Genomic DNA, 10,326 nt, shown 5'->3' with positions numbered 1-10,326 from the left:
CTATATTGCATTGTTCACGGGTTGTTCTTGTTGCTGCCGCCGCCGTTTCGCGGGGGTTTATTTATATAAAAACTTAAAAATATATCAACAGATGCCTATACAAGTCCTGGCGCATATTTTCCTATGTTCTATTCTCTGTTATTTGTCGAAGTCATAGCAAAGTTGGCAGCCAGACATAATTTAGCGAAAACGAAATGAAACTAAATGATAAATGGTTTCATGAATGGAGGAAATTGAATACCCTTAACAACTAGCGAAAAAACCAGATAATTCCCTGGCTAATGCGACTTAAGGGCTAGTGAAAATTAATTATTCTGTCAAAAAAGATAAAAGCTTAAGTGAGCTCGTAGGAGGAATTATTTAATAATGACTACCACATCTTTGTTAAACGAGTTTTGAAAAACAGCTTGTTGTGGGCACATTATTTCAGTAATAGGAATAAGATCATATGATTTAATTTTCCATTTATATTTGTTGATACAAAATTGGCTTCATAATATTGCAGAAACATAAAGGAATAAGGTATTAGCATATATAGAAATAAATATTATAGAATACCAACTGTAGTAGAAAGGTTCTTTTCAGGAATCTTAATCTAAAACTTTAAAAAAATATCTGGAAAATCGTTTATCAAAATACTTGACTGTGAGATTCCCGTTTATGTATTTTGATAATAATAAACCAATTTATGAGATGTTTTACCAAATCTGGATTAACATAATTTTTAATGTAGCGCTGTGGTTTTAAATGAAAGGTAATAAGAATTATTGATTTTTTCTAAGGCAGTGGAAATGTCCAAATATCATTGAAATTTTAGTCCTGTTAAATATAAAATGGCCCTTGCCCTCGAGTTGCTCAAGTATTGAACTATTAATCGTTCTTACTTAATTTAATCTTCCAATCCTTAGCATATAGTAGGCCCAATTTCCTCAAGACAATACCTTTAAAAGCCCAATCAATCCCCGAAATCTTTACCACTGAGATTGCAATCTAACGCGGTGGCCTAGGCGAAGTACCCGAAATCAGAACACTTTGGTACAATCGAAATGATGTGCATCCGACCCTCCGGTTCGCCACCCTCCCCGGGAACGCCTGATCCCCAGCTAGCGTAGCATATCGCGAAATTCATCAACATGTTACTAGATGAACAATTGTTCAAGATGACAGGGAAATGGGCGTGGGGCTGGCGGGCCGGGACAGAACTTATTTAAATGCAGATGTCGGAGCGCAGAACGAATCACTCTGATTGCTGTCGCTGTTGGATTTACACGTCGTGAGTGTCGCCCTGTCCGCACATCCGTCATCCGTACATCCGCAGGAAGGATAATCGATCTATCTGTATCCTTGTAGTGCCGCCCGAACCAAACTAACCAAGAATGTGTGACGAAGAAGCATCAGCCCTGGTCGTGGACAACGGCTCCGGCATGTGCAAGGCCGGATTCGCCGGAGACGACGCGCCCCGCGCCGTATTCCCCTCGATCGTGGGCCGTCCCCGTCACCAGGGCGTGATGGTGGGCATGGGTCAGAAGGACTGCTACGTGGGCGACGAGGCGCAGAGCAAGCGCGGTATCCTGTCGCTGAAGTACCCCATCGAGCACGGCATCATCACCAACTGGGACGACATGGAGAAGGTCTGGCACCACACCTTCTACAACGAGCTGCGCGTGGCCCCCGAGGAGCACCCCGTCCTGCTGACCGAGGCGCCCCTGAACCCCAAGGCCAATCGCGAGAAGATGACCCAGATCATGTTCGAGACCTTCAACTCCCCGGCCATGTACGTGGCCATCCAGGCCGTGCTCTCCCTGTACGCCTCCGGCCGTACCACCGGTATCGTCCTGGACTCCGGAGACGGTGTCTCGCACACCGTGCCCATCTATGAGGGCTACGCCCTGCCCCACGCCATCCTGCGTCTGGATCTGGCCGGTCGCGATCTGACCGACTACCTGATGAAGATCCTCACCGAGCGCGGCTACAGCTTCACCACCACCGCCGAGCGTGAGATCGTGCGCGACATCAAGGAGAAGCTGTGCTACGTGGCCCTGGACTTCGAGCAGGAGATGGCCACCGCCGCCGCCTCCACCTCCCTGGAGAAGTCCTACGAGCTGCCCGACGGCCAGGTGATCACCATCGGCAACGAGCGCTTCCGCACCCCGGAGGCCCTCTTCCAGCCCTCGTTCCTGGGCATGGAGTCCTGCGGTATCCACGAGACCGTCTACCAGTCGATCATGAAGTGCGACGTCGACATCCGCAAGGATCTGTATGCCAACAACGTGCTGTCCGGCGGCACCACCATGTATCCAGGTGCGAACTTCTTAGTTGTATAAAATAACATAATGATTCAAATGGGATCTTACACTAACACTTTGTAGGTATTTTCAAAAATATCTCATGAATCATGATTAGCATGTAGCACCTATGTAATGGATACTTAAATATTGGTTCAAAATTAATATGCAGCTCCCTTTAATGCAATCTATTTCTGACTTCCCCAGGTATCGCTGATCGTATGCAGAAGGAGATCACTGCCCTGGCCCCGTCCACCATCAAGATCAAGATCATCGCCCCGCCTGAGCGCAAGTACTCCGTCTGGATCGGTGGCTCCATCCTGGCCTCGCTGTCCACCTTCCAGCAGATGTGGATCTCCAAGCAGGAGTACGACGAGTCCGGCCCTGGAATTGTCCACCGCAAGTGCTTCTAAATACCCAAGCAACTAGCCCAAATCAACATCTCCTCGGGCGCGGCTCTGGTGCTTGTCTCTTGCGTAAGACATTCGACCAGCCAACGGCGCCAAGGACGAGGACGCAGTTCAGTGAAAAGTATCTTTAAAATTACATTTAGTTGATGAAGAAGTTTTTAACATAGATAGAGAGAACAAGAGAAAGAGCCGAGAAGAGAAGAGAAAAAGACCGGAAACGAGCGGCAACGCCTTCTTTTTTATTATCATTGCTGTTTTTATTTGATTTGACTCGGAATTTGTATTGCTTGATTCGCTTGCCAGCGAAGAAACTCGCCAAAACAATCGGTTGTAACGTACAATAAAAACCAATAACCCATGTGAATCGAACCCAAGTCGAACGTCACAGGAGAGGAGGAGGGGTTGGCTGGGGAGCGGACCAGGAATGCGTGCTGGGGAAACTTTTCTAATTAGGCCTCGGCGAATGTCAATCAGGCACTTGGCCGGCAAAAACTTTTATTCTCGGACAGCTGGCATGGCAATCTCGGAGCGCGTATCTGTATCTCTGCATGCTCGTCTGTCACATTTTGTTTGTCCTGCCCGGATGGATTTCCCACACGCAGCGGGGTCCCGGGGAAAATGACTTCTGGAGGACAGACATCGTGTTTCCGACTGCAAGGAGAGGCGACAGTCTTAACTGGCTCCCAACTGCTCACAGAACTTTCCGCCAACATAAATGTTTGTGCTCAACTTTTGGCTGCAAACTTTTCAGGTTTCGCCAAACTATGCATAAACCAGGTGCCAAAAACTGTTGCTTAATTAGTTAGGGCCAAACTTGCTGCAGTCGTCAAAGAAGAGTCTAACTGAGTTTATTGGTTTAATGCCTGCTAAGTCGCCATCAACACGGAAACTCTTCTAATGACTTGGGAGCAACACTTGCAGTTCTGATGTTCCTGGTCACCCGAGATCGTGTCCTTAGTAATTGTCAATGGTTCCCCAATTATTATTTTAGACCAACGTTTCGCGGACTCCGGAAAAATGAAGATATCTATTGCCTGACCCGTAATTACGCTTTTAGTTCGCCGTTCGCTGGACTAACGTCATCGGTCATCGGTCCATTGGTCATTGGTCATTGGGTCCAAGTGCGGTTCATTATCCGCCGCCCAGCGAGTGAGCCCAGTGAACGGGGAAATTAGTGCCGGCAGTTGGCATACAACTAAATGTTTGGCGGGACTGGCTGGTCCGAAATGATTGGACGGCCTGGCTGGAAATCGCCACTCAATCAATCAGTGGACACAGCGGGCAAACCGAATTTGCCATGAAGGCCTACAACTGAGGGATTGAAAAAGGCTACCAAGCCAGAGGGCTCGTTTTGGGCAACACTTAGTGGTAATTAGAATGATAGAAAACAAAGAGAAACCCAGTTGATTCCTCAGTTTGCTCAAATAATATCTTTTATTCATTAAATACCAATATGAACACTCAACTAATTAAATACCAAATAAAACCTTATTAAATTAATTAATAAACAGTTATAGACTTTTGCTGTCCGCATTATTCATTAAAGTGGATTTAAATTTGGGTATTTTCAGTTACTTCTAGGATATCCGTCTAGGATATCATATGGTCGAGCATCGCACCAAATGTTTTCTCTGGTTTTGTTTTGTTCGGTTATGTTTGCAGCCCTCGTCTGCACATCAAATTGAATTTAATTACAGTCCAGCCAGAGCATTCATTCTCCCCGGGACTCATCCCTATCCTCTACCCCCTCCTTAGAGTAATCCTCAGTCGATTGTTTGTTTGTTTGTCGCTTCCAGTTTGCGGAAATTGTTTTGCATTGGCTGCAACTGCAACTGCAACACCGAGCTGCAAGTGTTGTGTGTGCGCCTTGTTTATTTTATGCTAATTTAATGCACTCGCCTCCGACAGCCGCCCTCATTGATACCATTATAATTTGGTGTTAATTCCGAAGGCAAATACTTCAATGTATTTGCCATTTTCATTATGCAGATTTGCCCAGGCGCAAAGCAAACAAGCTGGAATTAAAGCCCAAAGTTAACGAGTTATCTTTGCTCCGATGGAAGCTGTGGGCGTATAAAAATAGGGGAAGTGGGTCGGAAACTCCACAAAAACTTGGACTTGATGGTCGATGGTTTTGACAAGCTAACAAATTGTTTTCCCTGGCTGGAGGTGCACCACATGCGGACAGGAAATTAATAAAGAAAAGGGCTCCACCATGATACCAGACCCCTCAATCTTCATCAGCCTAGGCGTCTTTCCCCATGTCCTACTGGCCTCCTAATGCTCCTCCGCCTCCTCTGAGCTCAACTGACCGCAGCAGACCCCGTAATTGAGGCGACTCTATCAGCATCTTGGCCATCACCATCAATTTCCGCAGGCTGCTGCAAATTTAAATTTATATGCCAAATGGCTGAAACTGACATTCGCCCAAAAAGGGGAAAACTTTAGTCCACGCACATGCGGCTCACCCACCCACGCTTCTTTTTGTTCTTAGTAATTTAAACTTAAATTCAATTAATGCACAGCAGGTGCAGGTGGCTGAACTTTCCCTGGACGAAGGAAATGAGAGGAATTAATGGAAAGCGGTTGGCGAAATGTCAAAGTTGAGCGATTGCAGGCAACCAAAAATCGACATTGAAGCATTGCTGACTTTCAAAGGTCGTGATTAAGCCCTACGCACAAAAAAACTGTCTGATTAATGTATAAAAAGTAGATAAAATTAACAGGAAGATATATCACATTTCAATAATTAAAAGTAACTTTTTGCTTTTCTGTTTTTCTTTGTATATTACACAGGAACACAAAATTAAACTTTGTGAAATTTCCACGAACCATTTCAAGTTTTCCATGATATGTGGGTGCTTCTGAGTAAAAGTCCCATACAAAATTATTTTCCATCACATACAGGTTCCGCGGTACAGCTAAGAATACAAAAAACCGATCTTTACCGACATTTTGAATTACGTGGCTTATATAATTGGACTAACCTTTATTATTTTCGGTAGGACATACTCTCAATACATCACGGCATTCCTAAAAAATAGTCCCCATTGTAAACCATTGCCCATGTCTTTGGAATTCGACGCCAAAGGTGAAAATCCCAAAATTGTAGAGATTTTTCTGATGGAAAAACAATTCTGAGAGTTAAATCTTGAATGGAACTAATTTTAACTATTCATTGTATCTATTGTTCATTGTATGCTTTAATTTCGGTTTAAAGCGTTTTCATAAGGTAATTTTATTGGATTTCTTATACTAATAAAACCGATTTTTTGATTTCATTATCTACTCCTAAATGTTGTCAAATTTTGAATAAGTCATGGCAACCTCTAGAACTAAGAAACTAAATACGTTCACTGAACATACATATAAAACTGTATATGTTTACTTTCATTCTGTAGGATGCCTTGACTTTTTTAAAATTTGACAACATTTAGGAGTAGATAAAGAAATAGAAAAAACGGTTTTATTAGTATAAGAAATCCAATAAAATGTCCTCATGAAAACGCTTTAAACCGAAATTAAAGCATACAATGAACAATAGATACAATGAATAGTTAAAATTAGTTCCATTCAAGATTTAATTCTCAGAATTGTTTTTCCATCAGAAAAATCTCTACAATTTTGGGATTTTCACCTTTGGCGTCGAATTCCAAAGACATGGGCAATGGTTCACAATGGGGACTATTTTTTAGGAATGCCGTGATGTATTGAGAGTATGTCCTACCGAAAATAATAAAGGTAAGTCCAATTATATCGGCCACATAATTCGAAATGTCGGCAAACATCGGATTTTTGTATTCTTAGCTATACCGCGGAACCTGTAGGTGATGGGACATAAGTTTGTATGGGACTTTTACTCAGGAGCACCTAATAATCATGAAAAACTAGAAATGGTTCGTGGAAATTTTTTGCTGTGTACCTGTGTTATTATTAGGATTTTTATTATTATATTTTTGTGTATTATGCACAACGGTCCAACAACAAAGAAAACAGGAAAAAAAGCTATTTAATATAAGTATCGGGTTTTGTCTGTACGTTTTTTGTTTTAATAGATGTATGTAAAATTGTAAAAAACTTGTGAAAATTTGTTAAGCGCATGAAAGTTGAGGAGTTAGGGATTTCGGTAATTCTACCGGTATTTCGGTATTAATAACGGCAGGAAAAGAAATCATGTGAAAAACTCCGCAACATCAGCTCCATTTTGTAGAAATTATTGACACGCCTTGCTCACTCAGGCACACGAATGAACGAATACGCTTATCACTCACTACACCATCCAGACGTGTCCCTACAGGATTTTGCACCCTTTATCCGTTATCCCTTCTGCGTGGGCAGGTTTCGGGCTTAAGCCCCATGAATGAAGCGATTATCGCATCTTTGTCAGCAGCATCAACAGGAACAGTTGAGGCAGGCATCCGCGCGCCGACGTGAGCCGGCACAAACAAACCCCAGGAGTCGGACCCTTCTTTCTTTTCTTTTTTTTCGCATTATCCAAGGTATCGGCAGTGATGAGAATTATTTAGATAATTGAACTGAGGCAGTACCTATTCTTTTGGAATACTTTTCACAGTAGGTACCTATGTCTGTTTTTTATAAATTAAACGAATAAATCGAAATATTATATGAGTGTTGCTTGAATCAGATGTCATTATGCTATACATGGATATTTATAAATATTTTCCCTTTAAAGTCTAATAAAGATTTTAAAAATACTCCTTATTTTTGGGTGTAAAGCATTTAACAAGACTAAAAAAAATACATAACCTACATCAATTCATCTACTACTTTCAAAAGACAATAAAAATCTAGACTCAAGCCAAATGTAAAATATATAAATGTAAAATTGAAAATACCACCTGACTTTCTCATCACAGAAAAGTCGTTAGGATTTACCTCACTTCGGAAAAGCAAGGGTTTCATAAACATTGTTGGAGATATCATGTCAGATATTGGAGTCCACTTGCTGTTGCCTGGCAACGTGGAATCCTTTTTTCCCTGATAACATTCCCGCAATTCTAAGTCTGTGGGGGTGTGCGTCCTTCTAATTCAATTAATAGTTGCTAGCAATTAAGTGCAGTGATTATTGAAAAAGAGGAAAAGAAGGCATTAAAATAAATGGCATTCGGGTGGAGAAGGTGGCAGGGATTCACTTCCCACGCCGTCGTCATGAAGCGGAGGATACCGACCGATTTAAATCGAGCCAAAGATAAAGGCGGGGAAAGTGCACAGACGGCAAAAAGAGAGCCAGCAGGAGTATGTGAATGCGAACTGTTCTTTAATGCCCATCAGTCCGCATGAGCTTAGTGCCGATTCCGAGGATCCCGACTGGATGATGGCAAAGCCCGAGCGATGATGTGATGAGTGCAATCCAAGAGCTTGAGCATACATAATTACCAGACTGGAGGACAAAATGCCGGCTAAATGGAGCAAACTGAATTATATAAGAATTGTGAACGGGGACTGACTGGAGCGGCTGTTCCGTCATACAACACTCTGACTTTAATTACCATAAATTTAGCATTTTTAGCTATGCTAGCGACGGGAAATTCAAATACGCTAAATCGTAAAAAGGAAGTGCTCCTATATAAGTCAGTGTGGCTCCGGGTTTCCGGCTGTCAACAGCTGCCCGACTTGAGCTGAAACAATTTGCATAAGGGAGTAGGCGCCTCCAGCTTACCTGGGCTTTAGAGGTGAACCTCGCCCTGTTTTGCCAATAAAGCTGCTCCCATATGCAGGTGAGGCAGATGGACTGCTATATCGAGGGGATTTCGTACTAAGCAGCTGCTATTTATGGGATTGTAATTCAGTGGGAAAGGCAGACAGCTTTCGGTATAAAAAATGTCTCGATAAAAAGTCAATAAACATGGAAGTTGGGTGAAACTTTACATAGGAGAATTCTTAAAAATGTCTTAGGGTTTGTTATTTTTTGGCCTCCCTTGCTGTGGAGCGTCATATCTGTCTGCTGTTTGTAAGCAAAACTTCTGCGCCTTTGGAATATTTAATTTCCTCCTTATAGTAGTTTAATTCTTGTGTTGTCATATGAAGTGGAAAAATAGGCAAAAGTTCGGAAACAACAAGGGCAGAAACAGACGCTGGGCTGACCTTAATTTTCTCGAATAACATGCTAAATATTTGACCCTGAACGCTGCTCAGTTCTTCGGTTTCAAGCGCAGGCAGCAAACTATTTTCATTTGCCAGTCGAACAAAGCCGCAAACGGAGGGGAAGAGGACTTGGGCGAAGGGTTTGCCAACGCCAATAAAAACTTTCGGGCTTAAAACCGCAGAAAAGTTGAAAAGTTCGCTCTTGATTTTATGAATATTGACCGAATCAAATTCAATTGAATTGAAAACGGCGCCCTGCACACAGAGATCGCAACAATTGCTGGGGAGAAACTATTTAAAAGCGACTTTCGGCTTCGGCCCAAGTTGAAACAATTGCAGTTTTGGCTTCCGTTTTGGCGCCATTTAATTGCAGCGAGAACTCTTTCCGAGTGTTCGCACCAAGAGATCCCTCCAGACCCATTGCTTCGGAGCCTAATTGCGGTCGGCGGGGGCGAAAGTTCGCCACCGAGGCTGGAAAAGTCAATCAGGCAGGCAAAATGAAGCCGTAAGCACGAAAATCTTTTGTTAATGCTTCCCTTTTGTACGGGTTTTTTATTATTTGGCTGTAATTTAATAAATTTGCATTAGGTCGTCCTTAAATAGAACTGCCCTTTTCTTCTTGGGCTTGACTTGGTTTTAATAATAATAATATGGCTGAATTTAAAATTCAATATTTTCATATTACACGAGCTTCGGATATTGAAATTCCAGACGCGGTCTCGGTTTGTTTGCAGTCCCATTGTTGTTGCTACTGCCCCGGGCTTTCTTTTAATATTGCACACAATATGCACAAGGTGGAGGAGCTAAAGGGGGCGGAGGGCGGGGCTGCTGCAAAATAAAGAAAAGTGAGCAAGGAAAGTGAAAAGGTCGAGCAGAATATGGCAACTGTTCCAGTGGCTTTTGCAGTTATTGTGCGAGTTTAGCTAAACGAGTTGGTAATGCCGGCGAGTTGTGGCCATAATTTATGTGCCCCAATGGGCTGTGCGAAAAGTAGGAGTGCTTGGCCGAAAGGGGGCAGATGGACAGGAGATGAAATCCCAGTTAAGCTGAGTACGGACTTCAGCCAGGATATTGAAATGGTCAAGTTGAGATGATGGAAATGGGTAGGGAGAGCATAAAGAATATTTTTTATTGGGTTAACTACTGCCAGTGCTTTGTCAAAGGATTTCCATTAAAAGGAAACTAATTCTAGCTTTATTTACTTTTAATTAAATATCCCACTGTTATCACACACTTAATGCCCACTCTGCTGACACTCTACAAATCTTGTGCAAAACGTTTGAAGTTTGTCATTCCTCAACTAAAAGTAACTAATTAAAAAATATTTCAGAAATGCAATAAAACGGCCTCACCACTCGAATGTAAATAGCTCCGCATTGATGGCAATTGAAAATACCATTGATAAATAAATACAGCCGTGCGGTCCGCTCGGTGACATCGAAAATTGAAAATTGTATTATCCAAGCCGCAAACAGCGAGCATCAAAACAACAGCCATTTGGGGGCAGCAGGAAAATACAGTTTCAA

At 42.6% G+C, this 10,326-nt stretch overlaps 1 protein-coding gene across 1 annotated transcript; it reads left to right on the top strand.

The window, feature by feature from the left end:
• Window positions 1-1,170: 1,170 nt before the first annotated feature.
• Window positions 1,171-3,059, top strand: Act79B (Actin 79B). Its single transcript, XM_017158026.3, has 3 exons — window positions 1,171-1,273; window positions 1,351-2,301; window positions 2,493-3,059. The coding sequence occupies exons 2-3, from the start codon at window positions 1,377-1,379 to the stop codon at window positions 2,696-2,698; spliced, it is 1,131 nt and encodes a 376-aa protein (XP_017013515.1). The 5' UTR covers window positions 1,171-1,273; window positions 1,351-1,376; the 3' UTR covers window positions 2,699-3,059.
• The last annotated feature ends 7,267 nt before the right edge of the window (window positions 3,060-10,326 follow it).

This window comes from Drosophila takahashii, chromosome 3L (genome assembly GCF_030179915.1).
Source record: "Drosophila takahashii strain IR98-3 E-12201 chromosome 3L, DtakHiC1v2, whole genome shotgun sequence".
Classification (NCBI taxonomy): domain Eukaryota; kingdom Metazoa; phylum Arthropoda; class Insecta; order Diptera; family Drosophilidae; genus Drosophila; species Drosophila takahashii.
This window is presented reverse-complemented; position numbering and strand designations above follow the sequence as displayed.

Excerpts from the sequence above, each read along its gene's own strand:
- Act79B (XM_017158026.3), top strand. The coding sequence starts at position 1,377 with ATGTGTGACGAAGAAGCATCAGCCCTGGTCGTGGACAACGGCTCCGGC. Across the intron at positions 2,302-2,492 it reads CGGCACCACCATGTATCCAG|GTATCGCTGATCGTATGCAG; the intron begins GTGCGAACTTCT and ends TGACTTCCCCAG.